Below are 17,735 nucleotides of genomic sequence, written 5' to 3'. Positions count from 1 at the left end.
AAATTATGACAAAACCAATTAAAAAACCACAAATTTATCTTAAAAACAAAAACTTTTTAGTATTATTTGTAACCTGATTTTTTAATATTATATACAAAAAGTAAAGATATATAGCCTGAGAACTTTATTAAATTTTATTAATATGTAATACAAAAAATTATGTATAAAAACTCGCCGAACAACTTGTGTTGCAAAAATTAAATGAAATCATATTGTATTAGGTAGGCGCGACACACCTCACACTTGATCGTGCGCACATTTGAATACTATGTATGTATATATGTATGTACATATTATCAGCATATTATACTTGGACACATAGAAACACTATGTGGCTACACGTAACTCGTATGTGCCGATATCACACGCAAGTCCAGTGCAATCAAATCGAAACAAAAGACTTTGGCGACAAACTGGCTTCAGCCGTGCACAGTGGTGGGCATACAAGTTGGACTCATGCAATTTTAATTCATACGAGTACACAAGTATCAGTTCGATAAGTCACTACTGTTTGAAGAGAGCAATATATTTTCCATGACAAACAAACTTCTTCAGAGTTTCATTGGTTATGATATTAGTGTAGGTTAGGTTCCAATGTCGAAAAGAAAACTCCTGTGTTCGAACTTATAAACTAGCAAAACGCTTAGTASGCAATACAAATTTGCACRGGCGTTTAATTTCCATTCCCGCCAGTTCGGKGGGATGYTTGAAGGTATGCGCTCCAAAGTATTTAAGTCTTGACCTCCCAAACACCGTAAAGTCAAGAAAGAAGTGCTGAGTTGTTTCCACCTCAGCCCAGTTATCTAGTAATAGAACACAAGAGAACTGACCAGCTTCCATTCTACTGTTAGCGGTTTTAATGTACCTTTCCTTGCTAGCTCATCAGTTTAGCAATTTCTTGCGACTCCGCTTTGGCCTGGAACCCATACCAGTCTTATCACAAAGACGGTCGATATTATTGATAGCGGAATTAAACACTACTCGACCAACCCTGAATGCACTGGTAATGAGTTCAAGGCTAATATCGCCGCTCTGCTATCTGAGTGAATGGGCACTACTAGAGGTTGCACGCCGGAACAGATCTGCTGCTACCAGTGCTACCTTAATGGCTGCAACTTTGGCTGGGAAAATACTGCTATAATCAGGATGTCTGAAGCTGAAGTTGATAGAGATCTTCTGACAGTAAACGCCTTCACCAACCTTCCCCTCAAGCTTTGACCCATCCGTAAAAGAAGCTCACATCCCCTTTCCTCCAACGGCTTTGTCCAACGTATAATTCCCTTGTCGGTAAATGGGCAGAGAAGAAGCCGCTAGAGTTCGATTTGGCGATCCAAGTCATCCGGTATGAAGTCAAAGTGTGTGAGGATATCTGAGTGTTCATTTACGAACCCATATTCTCTGAGTCTAATAGCAACTTTCGCAGCCATACACCTTCCCACGATGTCTATGGGTACTATGATTGTACCATTAGGTACCATGGTTGGAGTGAACCTTAGTGCACCACACATACTGATGAACGTTGCCCTTTGAACGCTCTCGAGTTTGCAAGTATGGCCTTTTCTAGAGCCCTCCACCACAAAAAGACTCCAAAGAACATAATGGGCTTGACTATAGTGAGCTTGATATTAGTGTAAATAGARAAACAAAGAAGTCTTAGTTTAAATACCAGCATTTTCATTCCCTCTTTTAAGTAGGATATATTTTTGAATCAAACTTTTAACCTAAGCGAACCAGCATCCGATTGCGATACTACCACATCAGAAATTTCGTGCAGTTCATTTTCGTAGACGCTTTCAAAACTTTAGCCGAATCGGACGCTTATTATTATTGTTTCGCTCGCATATGGCGGAAAACAATAAAAAGATGAGCACTAACGCTCGGAGTTTCGATTATCGTTTTTTGAAAGGAAAACTGCGTCATGGAATAAAAGAGTGCTTAGATGTTGGCGACCCTTCTTCTTCGATGGTGACTATAAAATTAAGGTGGTCGCTCTTCGGTTTTTTATAAGTCACTCGCAAGTGCGTCGAAAATGTCTACCACAGACGATAACGAGACAAAAGACCAATATCTCATATGCGCAGATTGACTGAACTTTCATGAGATTGTTGAGACAGTAGGTTACTCACAATACCGCGAGGAATTGGAAAGGTGTGGGTGAGGCAGTAGGCATCGCAAAGCACTRCGAGGAATGTGAAAGGTGTTGACGCGATGGACACTTCACGTTCAAGTTCTGAAAGATCTAAGTAGGTAAAATTGAAAGTCTTTTAGCAAGTTTGACACAAACTCTACAAACTCTGTAGTAAGTGAAGAAACATCTCCTTTATTTTCTTCAAGAYATTTAAAAGTCACAATGACAGGTATTCTTGCGAGAACGAAACTCGATTCTGAAAATGAATTGTTTTGACGGCATCGCATTTTTATGACCACCACTGTATATTATGTTACAAGACCGACTGAATGTCCGCATAACAAGCAGTCACACGCATCCATCAAACCAAATATGTTGTGTTTGCAATTGTAGTAATAGACAACACTTTGCTGACGCGCCAAATTTATACGGACAAGGCACGCATTTGTTGCTCTTCCGCATAAAAAAAAACTTTAAATTTCATTACACACTTTTTCACAATTAATGCAGCAACCTTTTTATATTTCAGCCACAAAACAATGAACACAAAGCGTTCTTTATTGAAACATTTTTTGTTGAAAGGGAGCCAACTGACCACAAGCACTTCACTWACACCATTAGTAGGCATATTGCGCTCCCCACTGGAGTCTAGGCATGCCAGGGTACGGACAGCTACACTTTTACCATTTCACATTTTCGGCGCAGCAGGTGTTTCAGTTCAACGTTTAAACTAATTTTTAATTGTTGCTGTTAAGTTAAAATACCAARGCGTTTTAAGTACACTTTTCAAACACTATCAGGGCAAAGCAATCAGCGGCGCTCAACACAAACGAAATAAACCAAAAATCATGCAAAGTAAGACAAATGAAATGAACACAAAATGTGAAACGCARTAACACTTMWTACCACAGATATTTGCGGCCGCAGCGCTGTGGCATGAACTTAGGCTCTACGCATACCGAACGCGCTTGCACTGACTAAAAGACCGAATTTTATGTTTTTGCCACTTCAAACGCACTTCGGTGTGAAAATTACTGACATTAACTACAAGAAATGCGTGTTCGCTATCAAAAATTTATCGTTAGCACAAATCAGAGGCCAAAACTTGGATAAAAAAAAGAAGGCAAACAAGCCAAACAAATCGAGCGACCAAACAAACGCGCTGGCAAATRCAAATACAACTGACCAACAAATCCAGCGCACAGTGGAGCGGCGAGAATACTAACTAATAAACAAATAAAACAAAGCAAACTATGTGATAAACAATCGAAAGAAAACCAAAAGTGTTACACTCAATTTCCCATTGTGAAGAGCGTGAATAAATCAAAAAACGCTGGCTTGTAACGTCGGCAAAGCGCGSAGCGTTAAGCCACAGTCAATAATAGTTGGCAGCAGCGTTAAGCCATCGCCATGTTGGACGTCACGCTCGTTGCGCGAGCAAGTTATCCATTAGCGGCCAGCATTGAGCTGTCAGCCAGCCAGCGAGCKTGCGAGTAGCCACCACTCTCCARCCGATGATGTAAGAAACTCGAGSGTAGCGCTGATRATGTTGTTATTGAGCGTTTTATCGTGGCGATTTGAGCGTTTTCTTATCCGCTCATATTTTTATGCACTCGCATCTTTTGCAACAGAGAGTACAATGGTTTTGTTCACCTAACGGTTCTTCTTTTCTTGTATCACCTAAACCTAATCGAGATACCTAGATATGGAGTTATATATACATATATATACTATATATTAAAGTTATATATATATTGAAGTTATTTATATAATTGGTGATACAAGTAGAGGTATACATATAACGGGTGATCCAAGTGGAGGACTTTTTTCAATAGCTTGTTTTTTTTTTTTTGACAGTTCGCGCGTCAGTCTTGTCAAGCTGTCAAGTTTATTTTTGTTAGGTATTGTTTGGCGTTTTAACATGGAAAGACTTATGAACAAAGTTTACAAATGGTTTACGAAAATTCGCGTTCTATAAAGAATGTGTTTCGCTCAACTTATGGCCAACATAATCGGCCTCCTGAGCGTACTATTCGCAACACCATCACCCATCTTGCGGCCCAGCAATAATTATTAGATAATATTCGACCGAATAGACCACGTCCAGCACGCATTGAATATAATATAGCAGCCGTAGCTGAGAGTGTACACAAAGACCATAAAGAATCGATTCGGCACCGTTCGCAGATACTCGGATTGACGTATGGAACGATTTGACGCATTTTACGTCGAAGGCGTACAAAATACAGCTTGTACAAGAACTGAAGCCACTCAACCTTCCAAAGAGACATTCGCTCTATGGCCTCCGACGTTTTCGAGACAAATTTTGTTCAGCGGAGAGGCCCCTTTCTGCCTCAATGGGTATGTTACTAAGAAAAATTACCGCATTTGAGACGAATATTTTATGTCTTAAATGGAAGCTAGTATTCTCGGCGCCACTTCCCACACATCACATCAATCAATGRATTTATTGAGAGAACAYTTCGGTGAGCAGATAATTTAWCGTTTTGTGCGGTCGATTGGCCACCAAGAYYGTGTGATGTCGCACTGTTAGACTTTTTCCTGTGGGCGTATWTAAAGTCTAARGTCTAAGTGGACAATGCCGCTTCGATTTTTGCCTTGGAGAAGAACATAACGAGTGTYATTCACCAGTTACCTGTCGAAATGCTCAAACKAGTCATCGAAAATTGGACTAAACGGATGGACCATCTGAGACGTAAACACGGCCAACATTTGAAAGAGATAATCTTCAAAAAATAAATGCCAAAGAATKTTTTTTCGAATGATAATAAATACACTGAGAAAATGTGTAAAATGGTCGTATACAAGTCAATGTATGMGGTTTGCAAATTGCGGGAGTATAAAATTGTCGGTTTCACTCGACCTTAGCGCTTCCTTACTTATTTTTAATTCATTGTGTATGTCTTAGTCATCTTACTCACTTTAGTTTCCTACTAGTTTTGTGAGTTTTAAGCGGTTAAGAATTTTCGGCACAAAACAAAAGCGTAAATAACAACGCAGCAAATGAGGGTGTGGGCTAAAGAAAATGCTGAATATAATGCAGACACGAAAAGTAAACAAGAAAACGTGTGTGAAGTAGAATTCGAAAAAATATCGTGGCATAAAACCTGTTACAATGCTCATGGTAATAGATCAGGCAGTAAGCGCTAACGTCGACGTAGCTGCCAGTRGCGAAGCCTACGCTGACTTAATTATTCTCTACTGCTTACACACACACATATATGTACATATAAGTATGGATGTAGATATCGGGGAAGCATACATACGTAAGCTTGTTAAGAGAATTGTTCTTAAATTTTTAAATTTGAGAGAAATTTTAGCAATTTAGACTTATAGAAATTAGGTCTTCATTTTTAGCAGAGACAGTTGCAAAGCTGAACTGTAGTATTTTTTTACTGCTAATAATAAAATACCTATTGTAAGCAAAAACAGTTGTTTTAGATTTTATGAATATGTGCCTTAATTTGTGTTAATCTTTTTCTGACCATTCACATGGTTTCACATTCAACGGTTTTTAGTACGTTGGAAAGAAATATAAAGTACAGCTGCGRTGCCACAATTTCAAATACAAGCCAAATAGTAAGCGTGGTCTGAAGATACAATCTTAACGGAGCTTCAGAATTTGGGGTGGAATATCATTACGATGCCTAAAGGTGGCTAGAGTTAAAAGGTCATCTACATACGTGCTCGCTCATATTTTACACTAAACTTTTTTATTTTATTTCTAATTCGTGAAGYATGAAGAATATTGRAGAATTTTWTTTTWKTTTTTTTTTTTTCAAAACTCACCCTTGACGCCTTCTTAAATGTACCACCATCGATGGGAGGTGGTCGAGTTTCTGGTAACAGATTTTAGCTTCAACATTTTGAAACCGTTTTTTATACTCTTGCAACATTTTGCGTGTATAATTATGCTYCTGGATAAGCACTTAAAGTTGTAGGACTATACCCAATTCCAACTCTTGCGTCCTCACCGATCATCCAGGAAACGTGAGTGACCCTTGTGTAAGATGCAGTGGACAACTCGTGTGGAGCCTGGGGTCACGGCTAAAACGAGAGGAAACTTCRGAGGAGCTACTCCGATTAAAGGTTCGCGGAAGTCTTATTGCAGCATCTGTTCACCAGAGGTGCGACTGCAAGTGAGTTGAAACAAGCAGCTCACTCTATAAACGTGTATAAAGCTTTTTAAACCTCACCTACCGAGGTTGTGAGTTGGGTTYGGGATCCGCCACGTAGAAACCACTTCCAATGAAAATGAAACAACAGTCTCGGATGAAAGACTTTTGATGTCGACCACAGCAAATGTAATAAGTACGGGCAAGGACGGAGACGAGTAGGTKCTTGTGATATTTATTACAGCGGACATATAAAGGGGCCAACACAAGAAACTTCATTAGGCTACTTGGCTGTCTCCGTATCGAAAAGTTCGAAACCAGATCGATCATGTTGTGATAGATGGATGGACGACACATCTCCAGTGTCTTTGACGTCCGTACGCTCCGAGGACTGCGAGGAAATACATAACATCGACTCGGACCACTAACTTATTRTGGCGAAGATATGCACATACCCAACCGCGCCGTTTGTTCTGCTTCCTCCAGACTAGACAATGAAGCGAATGATTGTGAACGAGAACAAGCCGAAATATCTCTTGCCATTAAACAAACAGTCGTCGCATTCGCGCCTTGGCTCTCACGTCACTGTTGACAGTCATAACTTTGAAATCGTAGAYAATTTCGTCCATCTTGGAAGCAGTATCAACACAACCAACAATGGCAGCCTCCAAATTCCAACGCAAAATAACTTTTGCCAACAGGAGCTACTTTTCATTGAGGAGGCAATTAAAAAGCAAAGTTCTCTCCCGACGAATAAAGAMCAAACTCTACAAGCCTTTCATCATTCCCGTCCCGCTATAAGGTTTGGAGGCATAGACAATGACAACACCTGATGAGTCGGCCTTACGAGTGTTCGAGAGAAAAGTTTTGCAGAAGATTTATGGTCTTTTTCACATTGGCAACGGCGATGAACTATACGAGACATACGGCTCCGCTGGCTATGCCCTATCCGGATGGAGGAAAACACTCCAACTTTGAAGGTTTTCGATTCAGTACCCGTCGGTGGAAGCAGAAGACGACGAAGACCTAAGAAGAAGAACTCGGCTATAACCGCGTCAGCGGTGCCTACACCAGACTTGAGTAAAATTGAGATATGTATCTTGATGAAACTTGGTAAGCGCGTGCATTGGCTAAAAACGGWACGAGATTGTAGATGGGCGCAATCGGACCACTGCCACACCCACAAAACACCATTAACCGAAAATGTATAAATTGCCATAACTACGCACTAATTTAAGATATAAAACTCGAATTTGACGCAGGCAGGGGAAAAAATTTTAAGGAGAAAAATATTTCTCACCTCCAGACGCCTTTTTGGGAAGTATGCTTGGATATCGCTTACGGGATGAAGTAATGTAATGTTTAGGTACCTTAAAGGTGGCGCATCTTACATGGAAATCTTATTTTATTTGAAATCAAACCAGTTAAAAATTACAGTTCTTCTTTTTAGCAGCTCCATAAAAAATTAAATGAAGAACTTAATGAAATTACTTTTAATAAACAGTCATATAGCGAAAATAAACTTTCGGTTTCGTTATTTTTTTTTTTTTCGAACAACAACAAGCAAACAAAAGTTAGSAAAATTGGCAAATAATAAGCAAAACAAAATCAACAAACAGGGTGAAAAGTCGGGCATTTCGAGACAAACAAAACTCTGCACCAACGAAATCAGCCAAATAACACTTAGTAGACGAGTGTGACGGTATAGCGGTAAATGCACCACTGAGAGAATAACGAAGCTACAACAACAAACATTTTTAACTGTGATTTGGAAAAAATCAATTTTCATTATTAACTGGTTTCTTGTTTGCAACGACGGTGACTGCAACGATAACGRCGAAAATTGTAAGCTTCAAAATAAACGCTGTAATTAATATACRTACATACATACATATATGCAAAATTACGGATAAACATACGATTTTAATAAAAATATGAACTGAACGGCAGCATGGTGGTCGGGCGCTGGAAACTACAACAGAACCAGTACTAGCGTTGCAAACGTTTTGTGACAACAACAAAAACAATATAAAAATGCAAAAATGCAAAAACATATCCACCTCAAATTGGCAACGACAAAAGTAAATGCAATAGCTATAAAACGAAAACWAATAAACAAAACAATGACAAGCTGCAGAATAAGTAAACAAAGCGACAATAATGTTGGCGATAATTTAGGCGCGCAGCTCCACGGACTGTACGACAAGCTAACTGTCTGTGTCTGGCTGTGGCTTTGGTGTGACCTGTAAGCCGTCTGGCTGTTCGGTTAAGACAAAATGTGGTCTATGGCAGGGAAGCGAATGAATTCTCGTATCTGCTTGCAGCAACATTGAGTCAGAGGTGCCACATTTAAATGTCAAACGACTGCGTCGATCGATAAACATTCACAAAATTATATGTATRTATATGTATAGTATGTATAATAGGAGCGTCTTGGGATGGGTGTAAGTCGATTTTATACAACCTACACACATGTTTTTGGAATATTGGAAGCCTATTCTCTTGATAAAAAAAAAAAATTAAACAACAAAATTATAATGAAAAAACAAAAAACATAAAGAAAATACGTAAGCTGGTTTTCTAATTCAATAAGGTTGGTAAAAATTTCGACTTCAAAAATAATAACGTACAATTTTCAAACAATCGCACCCAAACTGTTCCAAACATTAAGAGATAAGTCGGTAATACTCGAAAATTCTATAAAATTTCRACGAAAAGATGCGGCGAACCTTCTGTTTCAAGATCGGAGCCTACTCTTGTAGAACCCCCAGAGGTGTTCTAGTGCCTAATGCCCACAGCATACCGAAATTATGGAGGGAACGCTGCTCCAACCTGCTGAATGGCAATSAAAGCATAACAATAGGAGATGGTGAACCCGATTCYCCATTCGATGACGATAGAGCGGACGTTCCATTGCCCGGCCATGAAGAAGTTCGAATAGTAATTATCCGCCTGAAGAACAACAAAACGGTGAGAACCGATGGATTGCTGGCCGAGATGTTCAAACACAGCGGGGAAGAACTGRTAAGGAGCATGCACCARCTTTGTTGTAAAATATGGCGCCAATTACCGTGGAATAAACCTTCTCAGCATCGCATATAAGATATTCCTCATGAGGCAAATCTGAGAAAAAACGCTTGAAAAGAGGATTGACACACAATACCTCTTCGTCGATTTCAAAACTGCACGAAAAGAAGCTGCTTTTATGCTTGCTGAGCAATATCAAAAGCACCTTTAGGATCGGGAAGGACCTCTCAGAGCCGTTCGATACCAAACCAGCGACTCCCTATCGTGCGACTTCTTCACTCTACGGATGGAGAAAATAGTTCAAAAATAAGTACAATCTTTTATAAGAGTGTACAGCTGCTGGTACTCYGATGATGTTGATATCATTGGCCTCAACAACCGCGCCGTTAGTTCTGCTTTCTTCGRGCTAGGTAAGGAAGCGAAGCAAATGAATCTGGCTCTGAAAGTAYTCGTTGTAGTACCCGCCGAAAGCAGAGGATGAGGAAGGCCTCGACTTCGTTGGAAAGACCAGGTGGACAAAGGCCTGGCTACACCTAAACAGGGAAACTGAAGAACGTCTGGCTATAACCGATGCCTACACTAAAAAAGAAGAAGAACTGCCAAATCAATACATTTTTTTCCTATGTTCTACAGCCCTTTGTTTGTTGGCGAAAGGTTTTATTTCCATATGTCAATTACCGTTTGTTTAGGATATGTCTGCCAAATTTTGCCTTGGAAAAAAATTGAGGAAGTTTACTTCAAATTTTCAAAGTTTCCATTGGAATTATGGCTACGGAAACTTTGAGAATGTTGCAGAAATATTGTGCAGAGGCTTTTTTTGACGAACACAAGTTTGTATTTGAGTGACTCTTTTATGGATCGACTCTGGATATCTTGGTTAATGTTTTGGGTATAAAGYGTGTCAACGCTAGACTTGTACAAAAAAACCTAAACCTTTTTCAAAAACGACGTCCAGTAGAGGTCGCACAAAACTCGTTCACTTGCTCACCATTCGCAAAACCCTTAGAAGGCATAAATATGCATTGCATTTTTACGAATAAGTATTCTGACTTCTTTATATTGAAATAAGTTTTATAACTTAATATTGAATTTGGCTAAAACCCATTTTAATGCATGGTATCGATTATATTAACTGACATAAGGAGTTGCATGGGTTTCCTCGGGTAAAAAATACTTCGTCCAAGTCTTTAAGAAATGTATCTCAACAAAGGCGCTCTTAACCAAGGTAGCCTCGAGCGCACAAGTTCTCAATGCTGTATCTCCGAAACTATTACTCGGCTCAACTTGAAAATTTAGGACAATATTATAGAATTTTTTTTTTTTTTTTTTTTTTGTGAAATCTGTAAACCCATGCAACCCCATAAATGACGGTAATCGCATTTTAAACAAATTTGAACTAAAATAATAGTTTTCAAAACCGATTAATCATTCATAATATACAGTATCTATTCAATTTTTATAAATGTATATTTTTTCATKAGATGGGTAAATGTAATCTAGGGCAAGATGCTGCTAATTGTGGTTGACTAAAATATTTTATRTCAAATATACAGGTATGTTACATTAGGTTGTCAAATATCTCCCTTCTGCCTTTATGTGTTTTGAATTTTGCGGCTATGTATAAAGCGCTACAGAGGTCATATCTGGCCATAACATGTGTACATCTTTGAAAGGTCTTGACATAACCTACAAAACAACGCTATAATGAATGCCCATCAAGAAAAACATCGTGTTAGACCGGCATGTGACATCTCGTGACATCGCCCAGAAGATGGAAGTTAGTCACCAAACCATTTTAAACCATCAAAAGCTTGATGTTTAGGTGCCACATGATTTGGCGCAAAAAAACTTCTGGACCAAACCAACGCCTGCGATATGCTGCTGAAACGGAAGGAATTCGAGCAATTTTTGAAGCGGATGGTGACAGGCGACAAAAAATGGATCACATACGAAAATATCAAGCGAAAACGGTCGTGATCGAAGCCCGGTGAATCGTCCCAAACAGTGGCCAAGGGGGGATTGACGGCCAGGAAAGTTTTGCTGTGTGTTTGGTGGGATTGGAAGGSAATCATRCACTATGAGCTGCTCCCACATGGTCAGAGGTTTAATTCAACAAACGGCACAAATTGTAACTAAATCCGATCGCTGTAACACTTTTTATAAAGTATTGAATAAAGAGTAAAAAGGCGGAAGGGAGATATTTGACAACCTAATATGTAAATACAATGATAAGAGCAGCACATGATATACTAATTCRTACAAATATATATATATATGTATATTTTTTTTTTTTTTTTTTGTATAAGCTTAATTAATTTAGCAGAGCAAACTTGAAGCATAACAGCAATAAATTAACAAACTATGAATAAGCTAAATTAACTCCCGAATAATAATAAACTTATTCAAGGCAGTAATTTATTTATATCTCTAAGGTACTAGCAATAACTACGAATATATAGAGCTACTTTGCGCTGCTCTGTTTTTCTGCCGTWGAGGAACCTAGTAAAATAAAAGAATAAAACGAAAAATACCAGCTTGCTATATACAACTCGAGCAATTAATTGGTGATAACTTCGCTAAACAAAATATGACTTAATAATACAGAAATTCACTGTACTTGCAAAGTTGCTTTAAAACAACTAAAAACAAAATCGAAACAAATAAGGAAGAGSTAATTTCGGCTATAACCGAACATTTGATACTCTTACAACTTGCAAGGTTTGAAGCCAGGGAACATAAGGCGTTATATGGGGTCTAAGGCAATTTCGCAACCGATTTTAATCATTMTCACAATTATAAGAAAACACGCTCTCTTACTTTTATTAAGATAAATCAGATATTGCCTATATATGCGGTATGAAGTCACCCGGAAGTTCTAAAATCCTTATGTAAGGTATAATGGGAGCTAAGGAAAGTATTGGACCGATTCAACTCATTTGTAGCACGCAGACATACTGCTATCAGGAAAGGATTCTCCCTGAATTTCAATTATAAATATGACACATTGACCAATAATTTCGGTAAAAAGTCAACTATAGGTACTGAGGTCCAAGTATTCGGTACGTAGGGACTTCAACTGTATTTGTTGGATTTAGACAATTTTTCGCCAGAAGTTGGCATACTCTAAAGACATTTTTCATGAAAGTTGTATCCGGTTATATTAATTTTGTCTGTTTTTCTGTACTGGACCGTGAAAGAATCAAAAAGAATACCAAATACCACGAATACCACGCCCATCGTTCAATTTTAACACCGGATAGGAAAAAGTCCTACAGTTTTATATCTTAATTAAGGGCTTAGTTTTGACACTTAAAAAACACACTTGGTCCAATTATGCCGATCAATGAACTCGTACTTTTTTTTTTTTTGCCAATCAACGCAAATAAAAAGTCTCATCAAGATATCGCTATGTTTACTCAAGTTACAGCTTGCACGGACGGACAGACAGACAGAGAGTCAATTCGTCTCGCCATCCTAATCATTTCTATACTATCTCGCTTGGTGTTAGGTGATACGTACAAGCGTTAGCTGAATTAAACTMTTATACTCTGTAGCAACATGTTGCAAGAGCATAAAAACAAAAAATTATTTAAGAAATCCAAATAATTGAAATCAAACGAAGTCAACAATAACAAATCTAATACTGTAGCCATACAAAATTAAACGCGCACAATGGAAAAACTCGTTTACATACAAATGAACGTATTGATAAAGTTGGCCATGCGCGAGCCTAAAATTTCAATGGATGATCTTTCCGGCACTGCATCGACTATCCGGTCGTCGCCACCACCAAATGCGTTGATCGCAGAATACATCGCCAACAACAAGTAGTTACGTACATACATTGTAGATGTATTCAATTGTTGTTATTTTGGTTGATTTTGTTATTCAGGTGTGTGCATGTATGTGTGTCATGTATTAAGACGTTTGTAAAATGCGAGTATAAGAAAAGGAATTTGTGTGGTGTTTATTAGTATTTTATATCCATTAGAGAGAATTTTGTGGATATGGGTGTATGTGATGTGATACTATCTACTTTTCATTGGATGAAAGGCTGATATCGCACAAAATATTTATGAAGTAAAGTTCATGAATTATGAATTGCCAATGATGGTAGATGATTTCTGCGCGAATGACTAAACAGAAAATATGGCAGCACAATTGTGCATACTAAAGTGTAAAAAACAATGATTAAAAAACTGTTCTTCCACGCTTGCACCAAAACAACGATCGTTTAAGTAAATTCTTCGCAAACAGTTTGTTTGCATACGATTCGCTTGCCTAATGACTTTCATGAAAACGAAGTTCAATCGTCGACTGTCGCACAGTGGTTCGAATAAAAAGTAATAAAATGTGAAAATATTTCAACGGACAAATATTAAGACTTTTATGAATATCATCTGCCATAAAATAGTTTTCCACAACCTTCCCGGTTGCGTATACTTTTTTAGTGGTCTGTACGTCAATTTTTAAGATATCGATCTGAACTTTTGCATACATGCTTTTCTTTCTAAGTAGTTGTTCAATTGTGGGAAACGCCGATGTCGGACCACTACAGCATTTACGTAGCTGTCATACAAACTGAACGAACGGAGCCAAGCGCTTACATGGGCAACTTTTTCATTTGTCAAGATATCTTCACGAAATTTGGGCYGTGTTATAACCCAAGGCAATAATGCAATCTAGCAGGAAATTGTTCAGATCGAATCACTATAGCATATGGCTGTCATACAAACTGATCAATCAAAATCAAGTCCTTCTATGGAAAACATTTTTATTGAACGAGATATCTTCACGAAATTTGGGCTGTGTTATAACCCAAGGCAATAATGCAATCTACAAGGAAATTGTTCAGATCGAATCACTATAGCATATGGCTGTCATACAAACCGATCAATCAAAATCAAGTCCTTGTATGGAAAACATTTTTATTGAACGAGATATCTTGACGAAATTTTGCATGAATTACTGTCCAAAGCAACGGTACAATCTACAAACAAATGGTTCAGGCCGGACCATTATATCATATAGTTGTCATACAAACTGCCACATTAAAAGCAAGAAAAATATCTTCATAAAATGTATTCTAAGAATCAAGATTTTAATTTGTTGAACCAAAAGTTATTCGCCACCCAATTTTTACGAAAATTTTATTTAATTGTGGAATTGTGGAATTTCATTTAAGTATTATAAACTTCTATGGAATACTATCAAAAACCTAATCTTGTTTTAATTGCTATTTCTGCACAAGTTTCATATTGCTTGTTAATAAAATGTTTACGAGTTAAATATGATAAGAAATTTTGCACTCAAAGCCAATCATGTTTTAACTTCTATCGTGCAATGAACTCAGTTAATTCTTATTGCAGCTAAATGTATGGTTTTACGAACCACTGTGCGGTGCCCGCGTGCTTTAAATGCAATTTGTTGCGCTGGGTGAGTATGGGTGTCTGTAAATGAATGTGTGTAAATGAAGTGTTGATATTTTCACGACCCTTTAGACATACTTTAGTCCATATATGGTAACATAAATACATGCATACATACATACATARGTAAGTRTTTTTGAAAAAGAAGWATTCCGTCTGACGATTGCCTAATGATCGAAGAATGTGCATTTACATTTTAAATTGTCAAGATTATTAGCATATCGAATTGTTGAAAAATGAGTAAAAAAAAAATCAATTTGTAGTAGTGCTAGTTTTATTTTAATACCAGAGAGYTATTTATGAATTCTAAGTATGTATGCTTAAAGAAATTATTGCAAAATTTACTATGAAGTTATTTATACGAGGTGTGTTCAAAAAGTATCGTGAATTTTGAATTTTTACATATATTCGAATTTCGAATTTTTTGTGGCGTTATGTTGGTACTCATGTCTCTCACTTATGCCGACAAGCTCGGCCATTTTGAATGTTCATTTAATTGTTGATCGTTGTTGTTTTGGATCGTCTTCGACTTTTACCTATTCAAAAAAATGGACCTGTAAAGAACCTGTATCAAATTTTGTGTGAAAAACGAAATTAAGTGCGCGGATGCATTCCGAATGTTGACTGTGGCATATGGAGAAGCTACCTTGGACCGAAGCAACGTTTATCGGCGGTACAAAATGTTCTCAGAAGGCCGAGAAGATGTGACAAAAMTTGGCTTTTGCACCACGATAACGCCCCTGCTCACACATCGTTGCTTGTGCGCGACTTTTTAGCCAAAAACAATACACTAATGATGCCGCAGCCATCGTTTTCCCAAGATCTGGCCCCCTGTGACCTTTTCTTGTTCCCTAAACTGAAGAGGCCCATGAAAGGACGACGTTACGCTGCTCTTGACGAGATAAAGACGGCATCGAAGGAGTAGCTGAAGAAGATAAAAAAAAAAATGATTTTTTGAAGTGCTTCGAAGATTGGAAAAACCGTTGGCACAAGTGTATAATATCTCATGGGGATTACTTTGAAGGGGACAAAATAGATATTCATGAAMAAATAAATAATTTTTGAAAACACAAAATTCGCGATACTTTTCGAACACACCTCGTATGTATAGGTACTAGTAGAGATCATAATTATTCATAATAAGGGTTCAGARTAAGGGTTTATGTGTGATAAACCAGCGGTGAACTTTTTTATAAAGGATGATATATTAATATTGGGCAGTTCATTTAATGAGATGTGCATAACCTTAAACATTTTCAGTATATAGCGATCATTAGAAAAGTAACGGTAAACCTTTTATTGATATATTAATATTGGCTACTTCCTTCAATGGGATGTTCTTAACCTCAAAAATTTTAGTGTACATATAGTGATCGTTAGAAAAGCGATTGTTAATTTCAGAATTAGTGCAGAATTTTCAAAATCCCTCTTAGTCCGCACATCGAGTGATTCGAGATTGTGCAATGAAAATTTGCTTTTATATTATTTCACTAGAAAATCTTTATCTTATAATGTCAACACTACTGCATCGTAGTAGAAAAAACAACGAAAAGGTCTATTTTTATTCACTAAAATAACAATAAAGTTGAACAAATTATTTAAATTAATAATATTCACCTTTTACATAGACCATTTCCTAAATTTATATTATTTTCAAAAAAAATTTATGCATAGTGTTTGTATTTTTRTTGTAATTTGGATTACAAAATATTTAAACATTTTAGCTGCCTAACCAGAAAAAAATCAAAATATCATGGAACTCAGCTAACTTGAGGTTCCCAATTAAAATTACAAAAAACTTGCATATACCTATACCACCTTCATTGCACMAATATATTTGTAAAATCACCGCAACGTTAATYCTGCTTTAATTTTACTATTTACAGCACCACATAATCATACTTAAATATTCACTATACAATGAGATGCGTCATAAACACACAGAGAAGTTTGAATATGGAGTAAGTAGACAAGCATACACTGCATAGAGTAATCGTACATACCTTCTAGYAGTTTAACGAAATTATCAGGAAATACACCAACTTTGCCATGCAGTTCACCCTTCCACCAGCCTTTATCCGGCAATTCCATGCTGATGATGGTGATGATTTCGCCAACTTTCAACTCCAGCTCATCGTCATTTTGTGGCGTATACGGGAACTCAACGCGACAGTATTCCCGTTGCGGTTTCGGTGGCAACGATGGCGCAATCTCATCCACAGCCGCATTACTTGTGCTTGTCGCGCCGGAATTACTACTAACACTACTGCTATTCAATAGATCCTCTTTGGAACTGTGAAAACTAATGCGATTCATTTTCTTCGTTGTTGTTGAACTGGTGGCGTTTGCAGTGCTTGCGCTTGACGTTATGGAACTACTGGCGCCGACTGTCGACTTCTCTACAGATGCTGTTGTTGTTGTGGTCAACGCTGATTTTGCAGCTATTGATGTGGCAGCACCAGGACCGACTGCTGGTCGCTTACTGGCAAAAATAGGTGATGGCTCAATAACGGTAACGAAATTTGATGGAAATACGCCGACTTTGCTTTTTAAACGTCCACGCCACCAGCCTTCCTCAACCTAAATGGTGTGTAATAAAGAAAAGTATATGAGAAAATCATGTGGAAAATGCGAAAATTCTATGAATGAGCAGCATACACATGTATGTATATGTAAGCGTGAGTTTGTGTAAAATATATGCTAGCCACAACTACAATGGATGGATATAGTGTATTCTTCTGCGCCTGTTTACATTTTTTTCGCTTTGCACAAGTCGTAACTGTCAAAGTGACGCAAATGTTTGGGTAACAGCTATTGGCGCTACATAGTTGCCGACTAGCTGACTGCTTACAGATACATATGTGCGTATGCTTTAGGTAAGTAAGTGTACAAACCTCCCCAAGGAATTCAATGACATCACCCACGGCCAGCGACAGCTCGTCGTCATTGACTTGTGTGTAGCTGAAGATAACTTTGCAGCGACGATTGGCTGTTGCGGACTTCTCTCTGCAATGA

General features: G+C 37.8%; 1 protein-coding gene across 3 annotated transcripts in view; it reads right to left on the bottom strand.

The window, feature by feature from the left end:
• LOC108975588 (serine-rich adhesin for platelets) overlaps positions 1–17,735 on the bottom strand; it is a 57,968-nt gene that overhangs the window by 7,678 nt on the left and 32,555 nt on the right. For all 3 annotated transcript variants that reach the window (XM_018944163.1, XM_018944165.1, XM_018944164.1), the window contains 2 exons: positions 17,615–17,726; positions 16,724–17,300 (listed from right to left, as the gene is read on the bottom strand). In XM_018944163.1, coding sequence (XP_018799708.1) covers positions 16,724–17,300; positions 17,615–17,726 — 689 coding nt within the window. The remainder of the gene's footprint in view (positions 1–16,723; positions 17,301–17,614; positions 17,727–17,735) is intronic.

This window comes from Bactrocera latifrons, unplaced genomic scaffold (assembly GCF_001853355.1).
Source record: "Bactrocera latifrons isolate USDA-ARS-PBARC rearing strain unplaced genomic scaffold, ASM185335v1 scaffold_67, whole genome shotgun sequence".
Taxonomy (NCBI): domain Eukaryota; kingdom Metazoa; phylum Arthropoda; class Insecta; order Diptera; family Tephritidae; genus Bactrocera; species Bactrocera latifrons.
The sequence above is the reverse complement of the archived record's forward strand: the minus strand, read 5'-3'. Positions and strand labels throughout refer to the sequence as shown.